The sequence below is a fragment of the Rhodnius prolixus genome, unplaced genomic scaffold (genome assembly GCF_049639745.1).
Source record: "Rhodnius prolixus isolate KJV_2025 unplaced genomic scaffold, Rpr scaffold_1, whole genome shotgun sequence".
In the NCBI taxonomy this organism is placed as follows: domain Eukaryota; kingdom Metazoa; phylum Arthropoda; class Insecta; order Hemiptera; family Reduviidae; genus Rhodnius; species Rhodnius prolixus.
This window is the reverse complement of record NW_027411581.1, coordinates 7894293-7912305: the sequence shown is the minus strand read 5'-3', so window position 1 is coordinate 7912305 and position 18013 is coordinate 7894293. Positions and strand designations below refer to the sequence as shown.

General features: G+C 31.0%; 1 protein-coding gene across 2 annotated transcripts in view; it reads right to left on the bottom strand.

Moving 5' to 3' along the window:
• Positions 1-17405, bottom strand: part of LOC141453762 (sentrin-specific protease 6-like) — a 29748-nt gene extending 12343 nt beyond the window's left edge. Inside the window, exons 1-6 of one of the 2 annotated variants that reach the window (XM_074127352.1) lie at positions 17250-17405; positions 6583-6674; positions 1949-2052; positions 810-883; positions 300-410; positions 76-208 (exon numbers count right to left, since the gene is read on the bottom strand). In XM_074127352.1, coding sequence (XP_073983453.1) covers positions 76-208; positions 300-410; positions 810-883; positions 1949-1957 — 327 coding nt within the window. In that variant the 5' untranslated portion in view covers positions 1958-2052; positions 6583-6674; positions 17250-17405. Of the gene's footprint in view, positions 1-75; positions 209-299; positions 411-809; positions 884-1948; positions 2053-6582; positions 6675-11333; positions 11489-17249 lie in introns of those variants that run through there. The other variant, XM_074127344.1, reaches the window with a different exon arrangement.
• Positions 17406-18013: the final 608 nt, after the last annotated feature.

Here is an 18013-nt window from a genome sequence, read left to right as displayed (position 1 = left end):
ATAATCAGTACCCCAAAAATTAAAAAAAGGTAGGCAAATAGTGCGATCATTTTCTTGCCATCTGTTGATACTAACATGATATAATATTTTACGGATGTCAACTGTGTCTAGAGGCTGGCTACAGATAAATCTTCTTTCTTGGCCATCAGGTGTTTCTACAACTAATTCAGCTTGTTCACAATTATCGAAGAGACAATTTCTTAAAGCCCTAAAAAAAAAAAAATAGAAGCAATTAAACCTAAATTATGCAAATAAGTTATACACATAATATACTTTTTTGTTTGCTAACAAAATCTTACTCAGATGTATCTGGAGGTACTGTGATTACGTCAGGTGTTTGTTCACCAACAGCTACTTGGGTTGTTGTAGGTGGTACATCTCCATTTTCTTTTACAATGGTTTCATTAACCCTTGGAAAAAAAATATCTTAACCAAACAAACAAAAAACAAATGATATTGGTGTTCCTAACAGTAAATTAAATTTTAATCTAAAAAATAAATAATATACTCTTTTTTTAATTCTAGGGATGAAATAAGATAATAGCATAGACATGAAGTGGGCTTGTAGTACTGCTATGTTTATAGTTGGTACAGCACTAAACCTATCCTCTCTCTCTAATTGTACGTTGCAACAGACATTGAAATTTCCACCAATGCGGCGGATCTAACCATGTATGTATTATTTATTCATCTTTCATATTATTTATTAGTTAAAAGTTTCTGTGTTTTAATTCCTAAGAAAGTCTTTAATGAAAACAAATTAAACTTTTTATAAAATCTTTTCCAAATCTAAAATAATAAAAACTTACAAATTAAGTGATCGTGTATTTTCAGTATCTTCACTAGGAGTATCAGTAACAGGTATATTTACAGCTTGTTCATTCTGAAAATCATAAGGCATTTTGATTTATAGAAAATATCAGTTATGATGACGAAAAAGAAATTGATGACAGTGTAAAATTAAAGAGTTTGCGTGTTCTTGATAAATAGTTCTAGGTTACACTAGCTGCAATTCTTTTCTATAATTATTCACGTTCTCATCGACTCTTTTCAAAAGAGGGCCTTTAAAAATTATCAAACAAGAAGCCAGATAAGGGAATTGAGTAGGAGGTGACAAATGTCTTTTAGCCATAATCCAAAGAGGTTGGATTCTGGAATGGAATTGTTAATCAATTGTTATTGGAAAAATGTTTCTATCACCTAAATGAAAAATTTAGATAGAGAACTGGCGCGCTGAACAGAAAAAGAAAAAATACTTAATATCCAATTAACAACAGCAGTGATTCCTGAAAATCAATGAAATTATTTTAAGTTTGTCCAACATTCTAGATATTATATTCTCTAGAATACTAAAGACTAATGTTTCCACAGAATATCAAATAGATCCTTTCTTCAACCGACTTTACCGGAGATTTTAATATCAATTAACTGCCCATATTATATCCACAAATAGCGGAGAAACTGTACATGCAATAAGGTTCGCTTTTAATAAGTATCATGCTTTTATATATTTTATTACTAAAGGCGAGACATATCATGAAATCTGGATATTAAGAGAAGGAAATTGAATTAACAATGAATTGCAGCGAATGTTTCTCACTTCCTAATTTTGGAAGAGGATTTCAGGAGGCATTTAAGATTGTTTTAAGATTATCTGGCTTTATTAAATTTTTAATTATGAGATGCATAATAAGATAGAAATAGAAAACCTTTTGAATATAGTTAATGTCTGAAACAAATAATGTATTTTTACAATTAATAATTTTGAAGTAATATTCCAAAAAAGTATCAAAACATTCATTGTTCATTAATAATGATATCTTTTTTTACATTAAATTAAATATTTTACTCAGTGGTTTCTTTTGATTCTATTTTAGTTTAGTGGAATTATTATACGGGCATTTCAAACAAACAATATTGAATGAAATATTAGGAACGGAATTTTCACCTCATTCATGGTGAGTTGCTGACCACCCTCTAGTAAAATACTATTCTGATTTGTGTTTAATTGAATTTGATTCTGGATACTTGTGTCAACTAAAAGTGTACCACCTGCAGAAAATAATAAGCATATAAATAAATAATTAAAATAATAAAATAAATAAACAAAAATATAAAAATTAGCCGCTGGCATATTTTTATTATTATTCGGAGGGATTGAGAAATCGATAACGTTTTCGTGATTACTGAGTCACTTCACTGGGTTTCGTAAACTATAATTGCAATAGGTGGGCCATTCGATAGAGAAAAGTTTATTGGTGTAGTTTTAAAAAGTTGTTTTACTAAAGAAACCTCACAATTTGCACATCTACCGGCATAATTTCATACAAAAGGCCCAGCACAGCTGAAACAGAGCGAGAAAATTCATCATCACTAATGCAAAGTTGTTTTTAAGTTTCTGAAAACCCTAAATGTTTCTGATGATCCATTACTGTTATGGTACAGATCTTGCAACTGTTTTTACTCATATTGGATGCAGTATGAACTGTCACTTTCATTTCAAACAAGTTTGGTGAATCCAGATGATGGGAAATAGAGCGCTTTATCTGCCTTACGCCATTTTTTCGGTCAGCGAAAGGTTTCAGGGTTAGTGCTGAATTTTACTGTGTAATAATATACAGTTCTGTGATATTCCTGTTTATGTAGACATGCAAAAGTTGATATGCATATATCCGAAACCGATCGATGACCAAAAGCAGCCAATCGAAGAAGAGAAATCGTTTTCCCTTCTTTAATTTTTCATTTTCCAACCCTCCTTGAATTCAGGAAAATCGACATGACCGCTTTTGGATTGTAATCATTCCATCGTCCGTTACGGAGAGTTATCTTCTCTCCGGCTGTCCCAAACTTACTGCTTACTTACTTCAAGCACTCGGTTTAAAATGGAAATTGAAGCCAACTTGTGATATTGAAAAGGTGGCATACTTTTAATCAGAATATGTTTCGATAAATACAATTACCATCTCTTGTAACTTATTGAATGACTCTCGTTAAATTTAAAAAAGATTAAAGGATTTTGTAAAAAATGCTATACATCAACTCTTTATTTCCTCTTAAATGTTAGATGTAAGTTGAAACTAATTAATTTAAAAGATGGAAGAATCGTTGGGCCAACAAAGACAAAGTAGAGTTAAAATGTAACTTTACTTATAGAATTACTTTAAAAATTGAAAGTAAAGTAAAGAGGATTTGGTTTTGATTTCCAAAATGGAAATATATAACAAGCATCAAATCACCAATTGATGATATATTGATGATTGATGATAAAACGAATAAAAGTTACGCAACTGAAATTACCCTTTATAAAATATTGAATTTTAAAAAACATTTTTCTGTTATATTTGTGTGCAAATTAAAATCTATAGTGCAGCAATGTGTAAAACAAAAAAGAAAAAAGACAACAGGATTCCATTAACCTTTCAAAAAATAAAATAAATGGTTAAAATCTTTAAAATAAGAATAGAATTGAAAAAAAATAATTTAACATTTATATAGTGCATATCAAAATGATCTGCAAGTTAATTTTGTTAACACACTAAGAATCACAAGATCAAAATAGCAAGCGGTGATCCAAATTTCATTTACATTATTTTAAAAATTGTAGGATTTCTTGAGATAATTAAACATCAAAGATAAAAAATAAAATAAATAGCTACAAAATTCAAAGCCCTAAGATTCTTTTTTAAAGCAGCAGTTAAAAAAATGAATAAATAAATATAATTAAACTCTTACTTTTAACCCAGGTGTTTTTTAAGTTTTTTATTAATTTTATAAATAGCTGAACGTTGATCGTTGATGTTACATTTAGGCAATATCCATCTCCCAATTGAAAAACTGTGAACTTTAAAGATAAGAGAGAGTAAAAGGTTCCAAATAGTAATAATTAGACAGTAAAATCCAAAGAACATAGTTTTCTTCTAGCTTCTGGACAGTATTTACGTTTTAACAGCTTCTGAAGTGAAGGCAAGATCATACGAACTCGTAATATAGGTGTGGACTCGATTTATTTTCACGCATAAACATTTTCGTCACTTATGAACATCAATCTGCACATCACAAGGAACACATGTGTCTGGCTTCTTCCTTGCAATCATGAGAGAAAGTCAAGTGCGAAATATGGATATTAAAACACGAACAGAAAAGTGAGGCATGCGAGGATATGAATGAGTAAGAGGTGGGACTCGGGACCTCCAACAAACAGTTTGTACGGAGAATTATCCTTGGAAGATTGAGATGTCTGCAGAAACGTTATTAAGATTAATTCAAATCTAAAATTAGTTTGTGCTTAATAACTGAAAGCAACAAATGAAAAACAACTATTCACAGAAGATTTACCAGTTGAGAAGAGTGATGGACAAAGACTGAAGATGTCATGTTCAATTCAACCTACCGGGGAGCTAACTTAACGTTAACGCTGTTAGATAGAAAATAATAGTTTATATTAATATTTTATATTAAAAATTAAAAGCACATAAAGTGCATTCTGAAAAAGAATTGCTACAGAGGTACATCTCAGAACACTATCACAGCACTCTCAGCCATATTTGCAGCAGTTCTACCATCATGTTTCACAAAATCTTTCGCAAAAGGAGAGAAAGAAAATGGCTGAAGCATTTGAAGATATGCAAAATAGCTTTGGAACAGCAAAACGATGAAATAAAACCTAAGAAAAATATTAACCAGACGAAGTAAAATCGAGTAGGCCTAAAGTATTAATATTCTCTTTTTTTTATTTTCTCAGAGTACATCAGAACGGAGCATTCTAATTAAAATTCAACATTCAGCTATCTATTGTGAATTTGATCTAAGAGACATTAACTGAACAATCTGTGGCAAAAATTCCAAAGAATACATAGCAATAAATAAAAAATACTTTTAAAAAAAACCTGCTTCAAATTAATCAGTTCTATTTTTGTCTGTTTGAAAATAATTTATTCCCATCTTTAAATTACAGCAAGTCATTATATAATTCATTATTTCTGCCTACAAAAATCAACTTACACTTTTTTCAAATATAAAAATTCCACTATAATTCCGAAAATAAATAATATTTATCTCAAGATTATTACCAAAACCACTGTATAATAAATACGAAAAAAAGATATCAGATTAATAATAAACAATGCAATATTTTATATAAATTACTAAATATATACAAAATAAGTTAAACTGACGAAACAAAATATAAAATGAAATTGGGATCACCCTACATTTCAGAAGTCTTAACAGGAGCGCATGCAGTTTAATTTATTGTAGGGTGCGATATGTTCTTTTCCATTAAGTACTAACTTCAAATAATAATAATAATAATAATAATAATAATAAGGGAAGGGATTAGCTATGAGGTTAGCATTCTGGACTCCCACGCGGAGGTCCCGGGTTCGAATCCAGCAGCTGACCCTTAGATTTTCTCTTCCTAGGAGCTTCTTACAGCTCACTGTCCGGTGATGGACAGTGTTGTCTGTAACGAGAGAACACTGTCCGGAGGCCGGCATTGCACTGGAAAAAGCTCCGGGCGCTAATAACCTCAGCTGTTAATGCGCAAAAAAAAAAAAAAAATACTAATAATAAATGGTTGATAATTACTCACACCATTTTCTCTCTTACAGCAATGCTCAAAGCTTTAAATTACAAAACTTCTCCAAAATTTTAAAATTCTCCGAAAAGTAGAAAGACTAACCTCTCCCCGTTTCCAAACTATAACTTTTAAAGAAAAGGCACTCTTCTGGCCAACTTATTTTCTTTAAATTTAGCATTTATCAAAAAAAAATTTTTTTAAATTAATAATTTATAAAATTCTGGAGTAAATCAATACCCTTCTATGAAAATGAGTAGTGCAGGAGAAGATATGAGAGAGTTTTAGTGTTTAGGAAACCGAATTTGATGTCTTTAGACAATCTCAAGGCGTTAACTTTAAAAATATGCCAGAAAGCAGGGTTAAAAAAAAATCCTTTTGAAAAAAGAAGCAGCAACATCTACGGTCATCAAGCTCAGAGTCTATTTAAGTAAAATGTAGTCTCCGGATGGGTTCTATCGTTACAACTCTACCATCAGGAGAGTGAGCTGTAGGTGTGTCCAAGGATTAATGGAAAATCTGATTTTTTTTTTGACATTTTTCCAGATAGTACCTTCTCATTTCTTCTGCTTTCGAACCACCAAAATGAATTTTCAGTAAAAAAGTTTTGATTAAACTTAATGAACGAATAAAATGTATAAGCAATTAACAAAAACAAAAAAAAAAAGTACAGAAAATCTATGTAGTAATTTTTAACAATAAAAGAGGAAAGTAAAAACATATAGCTTTAAAGAAATACTTTTTGAATTGTGAATACTATTAAAACATTGAATGGCCAAGCTTCTGGAAATCAACGTCATACACATTCACACTACGTATAACAAACTAGCATTTTAGTAAAAAGAGGAGGACACTGCATAATTGATTACGAAGTGGCACATTTGTGCAGGAGAGAGCACTTCAGTCGTGCTAATTTGCAATAGCAGTTTTTTTATTCCTTATAATTTATCACAAAAATTTATTCTAAAAAAAAAACTTCGAAAGCAATAAATTGGTTTCTTACTTACCTTGTGAAATATGTGCAACTGGAATTGACACCAAGTTGTTGGCAACGATAGCCAGTTGCTGCTCGCACACCTGTCTAGTTTGAGGTGGGCATCTAAAAAATAAATTTCTTTTAATATTTAGTAATTTAACAAAAGAACAAAAATTAATTCCAAACAAATGCCAATCCGCTAACTATTTAAGTCAATATTTTCTATTATGGACCGCACAGAATGGCCCTGAATTGATTCAACCAAGTAGGTAAAGCGATGCAACAAACAATAATTCAAACAAAACATACTCTATGACGTTAGAGAAGACAAGACAGAAATCCTATCATCAAGAATACATATCTCCTCTGCTAGTTGATTTAAAGACGAATTTCTAGAAAAACTGTACGATGGCGAAATGGAAAGATTAATCTTCTATTAGAAAGAACAATTTTGCCAAGTAATGACCTATACTTATAAACTAGGGAAAAAAATGGTTCAAAGATTCTCTCTTCTTCTAGATAGGCTCTTCAGGAGTCTCAGCCAAGGATCCAGAATTTATTTTAAAATATGTTATCATAAGTGTTTGATAATCGGACGAGTTGTTCATATCAAAATGTAAGCTACACTAATTATTTCTAATTGTATAGAATACTAATTCAAGTTACTCATTAATTATTATTATTTCAAATTCAAGAAAGCCTATCACTCTTTGCACAAGATAAACCCAACCGCGTCCAATTTTAAATTTAGTAAAGTACCTATCAATGGCCCAAAATGGGCTTTTTTCTAATTTTAAATCATATTTCAGAATTAAAAATTCATTTCCATATTATTAATGTTACTTCTTCTCTGTAATAAATGCAGAAATAACAAGAAAATTTGCTACCATTTCCAAGAAGTGCACCAGAAACGGCTCCAAGCATCCGTCGAGAAGAAACAACATACGAGGGTCGTTTGAAAAGTCCGTGCAAAGTCAGAGAGATGGCACCACTGGCGCGTATCGAGGTTATGTTTAGTTAGTAGCATCTCTTGGAAGAACACATACCAAGTTTCAGCCAGATCGGTCTATTTCTTTGTGTTTGGCATTCGTTTGAATCGAGGAAGTCGAGTGATTTTCAAAAAATGGACGAAAAAGAATTTCGTGTGTTGATTAAACACTACTTTATGAAAAGCAAAACGCCTCAGGAGACTAAAGAGAAGCTTGTTAAACATTATGGTGACTCTGCACCTTCGATTAGAACAGTTTATAAGTGGTTTCAAAATTTTCGGAGTGGCCATATGGGCACAAGTGACGCTGAACGTTCTGGACGCCCTGTTGAGGTTACTACTCCAGAAATCATTGATAAAATCCATGATATGGTGATGGATAACAGAAGAGGAGTGAAGGTACGTGAGATTGCTAGTGCTGTGGGCATCTCGAATGAACGGGTACATAATATTTTGCATCAACATTTGGACATGACAAAGCTATCCGCAAGATGGGTGCCGCGATTGCTCACGGTTGACCAAAAACGAAATCGTGTGAAGTGTTGCAAGGACGGTTTGCAGCTGTTCCAGAAGAATCCGCAGGACTTTAAGCGTCGTTTCGTCACTGTGGATGAAACATGGATACATCACTACACTCCTGAGACCAAAGAACATCTAAACAATGGGTTACCAAGGGGGAATCTGCGCCAAAAAAGGCGAAGACCGTTCCTTCGGCCGGAAAGATTATGGCGACTGTCTTTTGGGATTCGCAAGGAATAATCCTCATCGACTATCTGGAAAAGGGTAAAACTATTACAGGTGCATATTATTCATCGTTATTGGACCGTTTGAAAACCGAGTTGCAAGAAAAACGCCCACGATTGGCCCACAAAAAAGTCCTTTTCCATCACGACAACGCACCAGCTCACACCTCAGCAGTTGTGATCGCAAAATTAATGGAAATAGGGTTCCAACTCGTTTCACATCCCCCCTATTCTCCAGACTTGGCTCCCTCGGACTACTATTTGTTCCCCAATATGAAGAAATGGCTGGCGGGAAAAAGATTTTATTCAAACGAGGAGGTGATTGCAGAAACGAATGGCTATTTTTCAGACTTGGACAAATCCTATTATTCGGAAGGGATCAACAAACTAGAGCAGCGTTGGACGAAGTGTATAAGCCTAAAAGGAGACTATGTTGAAAAATAAAAAAGGTTTACCCCAAAAAATTAAGTAGTTTTTATTTTAACGACCCTCGTACATATGTATATTCATTCACATACTACTTTTTAACAAACCACCTTTGCATTGTCGTCACAATATACACGCGACGCTAACGCTCCATGTATTTCTCGTAGTTGCTTCAAAAGAGACGGTCGGTTAATATCAATTAATTTACAAAGACAAAGGCTTATCTCATAAGCCTCCTGAGTCAAGTCGACGGTGTGTTCCATATAGACACGAATTTGCTCCCAACTATGTATATGATTACGAAGCAGTCTCATTTCGTATTATTAGCCATAAAAATTATTGAATTTTATTTACAACAAAAGTTTGATGCGAAAACTCTCACTCCTAAAAAGCTAAAAGCTATTGACCACTTAAATAACGTTTTTAAGCTATTATGCTCATCAGTGACCACGCACACAATGTGTGCAGAAACCAATGTTGCCAGGGAAATCTCAAAATCGAAAATCTACTCGATTGAAATACCTTTTCTTACTTGAGTAAGAATTGGTAAAAAAAAGAAGAAATGTGAAAGTTATTTTTAAATTTTAAGTTTCTATTCATCAAATTAACACTAAACTAGAATAATCAATTGTTTCAGTGCAGGAAACAATGTTATAGCCACAATTGAACGCCAAGTAATCCTTGAGGCCCAACCTACCATCAATACCCTCCAACTTATACTGTAATAAAATCCGTTATAACGATAAGAGAAAACATGTTAACATTTAGATGAGATCAGATTCTTAGAAAAATATGTATTTCAATGTTTAAATGGTCTTGTTAAATAAACCCTATATTCCTTAGTCTTCCAACAAAAGGTTACTGAGTCCAACATACAGTAGAGATTTCTCAGCTCTGTCTTATTGTGTACAGGAATCTTTGAATTAATAATATAAGCCATGGCAATCAACTTAAGGCGTTAGATTGGAGTTCTTCATAGCACTGGATCATGCAAATCTGTAGTGATTAGCTAGCTTTAAGATGGTGAACAAGATTTTACAGATTTTTTGCAGTACAGAGAAGGACGGAGATTTCCGAAAAAGAAATCTAGCTTGTGGAATAACGCAATACTCCTTTGAACCACAAAAATGATAAGCATTCGTCAATTCCTTAAATTCTTGAATCCAATTATATATTATGATTAATTTATATACATTCAAATTATCTGATTAACTATCCTATTTAGCGTCAGGAATTCCTAAATCTTCAAATAGTGGCTAGTGTATATCTTTAGAACCAATAAATTGGTCTAACTAAAGTAATATATCGTTCGATTTTGAAGCACGCATTTCTTTCACTCATTTCTTTTCAGATCTGACTGGTTACAGATTTCCATTTGTAAAGCTACAACACACATTTCAATTGATAAGTGAGGTAGGTTATACGTATATACGATACATATGGTATAGCAGACAATGCCTTCCCAACACTTCGAATCCCAAAATACAGGAAGATAACATTTCGTTGCCAAAAAATAATAAAAAAATCGTTTGAAAATCCTAATCACTTTTTATCCAATATTTATATCCCGCTGTACTACTACATCTAACTCTCAGTATGATCGAACTTTTTTACTATTATTATTCATTTATTCATCTAAAGTCATGAAGTGTCCCTTATTAACGAGCTTTAAGTAGTGTAAATATGTGCCACCAAAAATCAAGTTGTTAACATCATCATGCAAAAATCAATCTATTCGAGTTAAAAATATTACAGCGGTGATTTTTTTTTATTGGTATTCACTATAAGAAGGAGTTGAAGAGCTTGGCGAACATTTATATACACATATAATCCTGGTTCTCCGATAAGAAGAGAGCACGCTATGATGGTCAATGTTTGAGATTAAGTCCTTCATAGCTAACTTGATTGTCAGAATCAAAACTATGTATAAATATTTTCTGAGACAGCGAGCGATTGTTTATAAAATACTGAAGCCAGAGTTTAAGGCAAAAGATAAATTCAATATTTTCTTCTGAATATTTACAAAATAAAAGAATCATTCTTATATTTTAACTTCAACGTTGTTTAAAAACTCATTATTGCTTATTGAAAACATCGATAAGTTCAATCATAATCCTTTACCTCTCTTTTTACCATATGGAATATCCCCACCCTTCGTTATTTCTTAAATCATTGGATTTAAATGTGAATGACCAATTAGTTGTCTCAATGTTTTCACAGAACACATGTCCAAAAACTACAAGATGCTAAACATCAAAATATTTACACAAATACTTATGAAAATTTACTTCTAAATAATTCATATAGCTTTTGAATTCAACATCAATTTTGAAGGCGGGGCTGTTTCAAACAAGCTAAAATTTGAATCAAAATCAAACATAAATCACTTTTATAAGCAAACAAATTCTCTTGTTTCAGGAAACTTCGGCTACCAGAATTCTTTTCCTCGGTTAAGACTGGTGATTCAGAACAGTCTTCGTAATCTGCATGATTTCAGAAGAAAAATATGGACTTTCATCGTTACGAGAAATGTTTTTTTTCAAACTGATTTTTCAAAAATATCGTTATTTACTATGTGCAAATATATTTATAGACTGTACAAACAATTTTGGGGTCAGTACTTACATTTCTTTTTGTGGCGTAGTTTCAATATCTAAATTCTTCTTGTCTGTAGTAAAGTTTATTGTATTATCACAATTTATGATTTGGGTCGGTATCTCAGTTATTGGTAAATTCAAATTTCTATAAATTGATTGTAGTTGTTGTCCATTTAATAGCATTTCCTGACCATCTATTATTACTTGAAAAAATCTGTCCATAATCAAAGAGACGTTGATTGTATTAAAGACATTATCAACTGTAAAGGACAAGTTATTTGTTAATTTAAAAAATAATAAGTAACATGAGCAATCAATTTCAAAAATTGTAACAGAAAAATAACAGAAAACATTAAGTAGATGTAAATCGATGTTTATGAAAAGAGTTCAATCCTTTTTAAGTTAATAAAAATATCTTTATTCTCTAATTAATTATTTTTCTAAAAATTCAATATAATCCAAAACCTTTAAATAAGAACAAATATTAGTGAATGTCAAGTACGTTCTGTAGATGCCAATTATTTTAACGAATTAACGATTATCTAATGCAGTAAGCAGCTTAAGATAAGCTAATTTTGGAAGAGAAAAAGAGACAACCAGTGATCAATGTGACACACCAGATTGGAAGAGTTTGGTACTAGCAATCCATTGATTGAAATTCCAAAAGAAATAAGTTTGGTGAAGCAAACAATTGGATATGTCAGTTCGTTGGATGAAGCGGAGTTTGAGCTTAGTTTTATGAACTTATCTTGTAAACAACTGTACTAAAGAAATGTGTACAAAATCACCGAGGACAAAAATATTAAAAATTATAAGCAAGATTACTGAGATAATAGGCGTAGTCATCGCAAACTTAGCTTATTCTTTACCAATTTATGGTTTACATCCTATTGGTAAAAATAAACAAACAAAAAAAAAGAAGTTTATCGTTAGACTTACAAAAGCCCATGTTAAATAAAAGGGAGTAAAATGGTAAAGAAAACTTTAGATGAGTGAATTAAAAAATTCAATATTTCAAACTAACTTTTTGTAGTAGTAAAAATAACTTTGTCTACATAATTGTAGTTTCTGTTATTTTTTTATTGGTCTTTACTTGATTACAATTTTTTATTCTTTTACCGTGTTTTTTCCTTTGTGAATATCTCACAAAGTTCTCTTCTATAACGAAGTACTATGAATAATTTTTTTTTGTTTTGGTACTTTCATAATTATTCATATATTTTTTATTTTTTTGGTACTTTCATAATTCTTCTCTTTTTTTTTTAAGTAAGTGAGATTAAATATGAGTTTATCACTAAATTTTCAAATGCTGAGTATATACTCAGGCGCTGAAGTTTTATTACCAATTTAAGAATATGCTCATATTTCGTGCCCATGCTCAAGATAAATGAGTAGATATTCATTTTTTTATCACATTCACGCCACTTTTATAATTTTTTTTTAAAATAAAAATCATGCAGCATGCCAGAAAAAACATGCAAATAATGTGGCCTGTCACCCTTAAAATATATTTATTCCTAATTTCATTTTTTTTAAATCAGAGCTTCTAAAATTATAAGAAATCAATTATTTTTTTTTTCAACAATACAATCTATTCTTCCACAATTTCTATTCTGGAGCTTGACCGTAAACATCTTTGAAAAATAGTTATCCATTTTTACCAATTTTTTTTTCAATCCTACACATATGTATATTTGACAATTTTTTTTTTAGTACTGATATTTTTTTCACGGACGGAGTATAAGATATTTAAGAAACAGAATAAGGGAGAAGAACAAAATTAATCAATAAAGCAGGTCTTCCAACTTTTTGAAGGTGCCCTTAAAGAAAATAAATTAGGATGGCTCAACCACTTACTTCAAAAACCTAAATTGCAGATCGTCTTCGATCCAGAGAAAGGTCAATGATAATTTGGAAGGAAAATGTCTTAGAATATTTTTTTAAAAAAAGACGTCTCGAGTGGCAGGAAATGTCCTATAACAAAACAGAGCAGTATGGTGCACAGTTTAAAGGAAGGACCCTTTTTGTACGAAGATGGGTTATCAAAAAAAACTGATGATTTCTCTCTCTGTTTTGTTGCCCTGCTAAACTAAATATTTTTTCGAAAGTATAGCAGTAAGAAGTTAAAATGTTAATACAAAAATCAGGAATCTTCTACAATTTCTATACTTTAAAAAAAATATATTGAAAGGAATATTCTAATTTGGGAGCTGTTTTATTGAATTACAATATTACTTATAAATAACATCATATACAAAATAAAAATCATAACTTTAAAAACTATTAGATACGAGTTTTCATAGCATTCTACCCTATTTCGCAAATCTCTCGTAATGCTGCCTCTCCCTTAACGTTGATATTTTGAGGTGTGGTGGTTAGTACGTACATACAACAGCGACAGAAAAAAAAAAGAAATGGGAACCTTTACATGTATTTGGAATCCAAATAAATACAGGAGGAAATTGGCTAAAGCTAAAAGTTGAGTTGGAATTTTGACTATAGTATGTAATACTAAAAGTATTAACTTTAATTCGCAAACGATTGCAATTTCTCCATACTAAGAAATAAGTTAAGATTCTCTGCTACACCCATGTTTTGCCGAAGGATGGAAATCTGAAACCTGTCAGACTATAAAAAAAAAAAAATTCTATGGATGAAATCTTTGATATTGTCCAGCATTGTGGTTCCAATAACATATTCATTCGAACATCTCATTTTGCCAGTTTTTAATTGTTCTAAGATAGGTAGATTATAGTCAAAAAACAAACAAAAGAATAATAGATAGGGCGCAAACAGTCATGGTGTAAGCTAAAAGATTCGAGTTACTTACAAGTCAGATCCACTGCGACCTAAAAGATTACTCTCCTAAATAGTCACGTCAGAAACGATATGATTCTCCTAAAAAAAAAATTCTCTCCTAAACTCACTCTCTTAAAATTATTCAAAATAACATCCAAGTTCCACTTTTTTAGGTAAATATTACCACATAAGTTGTAACAACATAAACTCAAATTCGGTTGTATAAAGACATACATATATGTACTCGTACCTGGCTGATTCGCTTGGCACGAGAGAAAAAACAAGAAAAAAAGGCATATATATATTATATAAAGACTAACATGTATGCGGTTTTTTCATTAAAAAAAAAAAAAAATTAGGTGCATTTCTTTAAAATGGATAGACTGGCATACTGAGCTGTCATAAAATAGTTCGTTTGGTACGTCACAAAAGAAATGCTTTTTTTGGTATCTACTCCTTTATTTCCAACAGAAGAAAATGGGAGCTGAAGTTAAATGGTCCAAAGACAAAAGATATACACGTAAAAGTAAGACCATTTATGAAAAATAGAGAAGGGAGTACAAAAGGCTACTTGACAATGGGCGTTTTAAAATTTTATGAGAGAGTTGATACTATTGACTTATCAGAATTATCAGAAGAAAAAGAAGAGCAAACGAATTGCTTAGCTATAGTTAGACCGTTTTAAAAAAATAATCGACTGATTTTGTACGCCGATTGATTTCTGTGCGTGAGACGAGACTATCTCTAAGCCAGAAGCGAAACTACAGGCAAAGGAATAATTGGAAGTCGGTGATTTTGCCCCTCTCACAAAATAAAAGACTATTTCATTTGTTGGATAAGTCTGCCGAGGGACTTTTTTTTTATAGATAACATTTCAAAAAGTTAAGTAATAACTGTCGAATATTCTCCTGCAGCAACAAATGAAAACATTTAAGAGTGAGGGCAAAGAAACAAAATATATACACATAATACGATCTGATCAAATCACCTGCCCACAAAAGTGATTTGCAGAGGGAAAACAGTATTGTTGGAACATCCCTTCTAATCACCAGATTTTGCACCTTCTGCTTCCTCCAATTACCAAATTTAACAAAATTTGAGACAGGAAACGTTTTAAAGAGGCGATACCCGTTGATGGGTACTTTACACAATAATTTACAGAATGGCATTTGAAGGATGTAATCTATTCATTGGAAGATTGTCTGCAAAAAGTGTACACAACTAAAAGAACTTGACTAACAATGAAATTAATGTAATTTAGGAATAAAAACAAATAAAAAAAAGTGTTCATTGCCGGCCGGATTACTTTGCCCTCATTGGAAATATTAACTTTTCGTTTTAAACACCCTCGTCTAAGTAATAATTTTTTCCCTTCAAAGAAAATAACATCTATCTACAATCTTTGTGTTACATGTTCATCATTTTATGTAAAACACTCAGAACCAATAAAAATCGCTTAATGTACACATGCAAGTTACAGTATAACGTTAGATTCTAATTTAAAATGCTGATAGACTTTAGAAAATTAATAAAAAATCTACTTTCCAATTCATTTACAAATAATAAATATATCAATGCGAATAAAATCTACAAGGAAAGTTTTTAGAGTATTTAAATAAATCTCTAGTATTAACATAATTTGAAAATCCGACTTTTGTTGTTGCCTCGCTGAGAAGAATGAAGCTTTAGCCCCTTTATTTGTCAGATCTCTCAGAATATATATTTTTTTAGAAATGATATGCCAATCTTAATAACATTCTGAAAGTACATATTCCTAGAGAAGAACGTATTCTACATCAAGGAAACTTAAAACGATTGTATGATAAAAGAATATTCAGAATTTAAAACGAAATTTAATTTCATCATAATGGTATTCAATATCGTATCTTTGAGTTGCTACAATCAAAACAAAGGAACATTCATGAAAACAAAAATAACGCATCTTATTCAACTTAAATCAAAGGATGAAAGAATGTAACGTATTCTTTAAAATAATGAAAACACAGATCATCCATTTAGATAATATTGCGCTACTTTTCACACCTAATATGTAAGTGCCTTTTTTTTTTTTATAGCAGAGTTTACTTAATTTTTTTTCTTTTTTGAATATATGAAGAAGTTCTAGATAGCTGGAGTTTATACAGGTTTTTATAAATTAGAACGAAGAGACTTCTTTAGCATTCATTTTCAAGGCCTTCATACCTATTCAATTCAATGCATTTCTTTCAACTTCTGTATTTAGACGTTAAATGCACCATAAATTGAACTTATTCCGTTAATACTAATCTAATATAAAGAGCTAGAAATGAATGAGAATTAGATTGATTGCATAAAATGTTCTATCTACAATGCTTTCTAACTTCATTAAATTTCAAAGGTGTTCAACTCTTACTTTTCCCGGTACTATTTATTACAAAAAATCTGTTCACTTTTTCAAATTTTATAGATATTTGTCGTAACTTGAAACTTATTTTTAATCTGTTTTTTTAACTCAGTACACAGGGAGAGCTGCTCCATGAAGTTGGTTGGCTCTAACAAACTTTTTCTTTTTAAAATTGAACAGATTTCAGAAATGTAGCTAATGCTGAGGTTGGCAAAAGAAAACCTACACAAAAGAACCTAAACCGATGTAAAGTATCATTAACGTACTTTAATTATCTCAACTTAAAAATGTAAATTACTTTTTTTAATTATATACATAAGTTACATTTAATATTACAGCTATTTAAATCACATAAGAGGAAATAACACTTCATATAAACCTGTTACTGACATGTAGACAAGGCGTCAATTATCACATTTGTAGACATCCAAAACAGTTACAAATATAACTATTTTTTATTTAATTCTAATGAAAGAACTAATTCCAAACAGAACACATTAATCTACAAGATAAAAGAATATCTGAAACTAAAGATCACTATAATGAAAAAGGAGCATCACAAAAAGAAAATCATGCGAATAACTTAATAAACAGTATTAAACCTAAAGAATGTGGAACAAATTAACTTTATTTACATTCATGTACCCTTTGAAAGATGGCTTATCGGAAAAGTTTACAGGAATAGAGGGGAATTCTTGCCTTAACATCATTTAAGGGCAAATTTTACAAATAGGAGCAAATAAATTACAGAAAACTACTCACATGTTGCTTAAAGCATTGCAGAAGATTAAAAACACATTGCAACACTAATAAATGTAACTGTTCAGTCACGGCGTAAAACATGGAAATTCACTAGCACCTAAATGTACTTTCGTCCATGTTTGTATGGTGGCCAACCTATTACTTTAGCTTTCTAGTAACGACAAGTGTTTACCACATTGTATAATATATCAATATTTTCGAAAAACATATATGTTTAATATGTTACTATAACATGTATCATATTAAACATTTTTTAATTTTCCTACAAGCATTGAGTTTTTTTTTGACTGTTCGAAATTAGTCAAACCTACAACAAAAAAAAAAAATCGTAGCAACCTTTTTACATAACTATCATTCTTCAAGTAAACTAATAATTTTATGTGTATACGTTTGCAGAAATGATATAAAATATTTCAATGTTTTCCTCCTATTTCTTTCAATAATCTACTACCAGCCTATTCTCAATTTTAAGTTCGGTAATGGGCAATTTAGTTCCATTTAATTATTTCAATTTGTGACCCATTTGTTTATTCAATAAGAAATCTGACATCGTGTGAATAATTTGTTGCAATAGTGAAATAAGATTGAGCGCTAATGGTGCAAAAAAACGTTAGGTATAAAGATATAAAACTTTTGTACTCTTCGTTTAAATTTAATGTTCAGAACTTTATAATTCCCTTTTGCATATCTACTTCTTAGATAAAAAAAAATGCAACGTATCAGGGTACTGGGTATCTGAAGTAGAAACAGCAGAAGCAGAAACA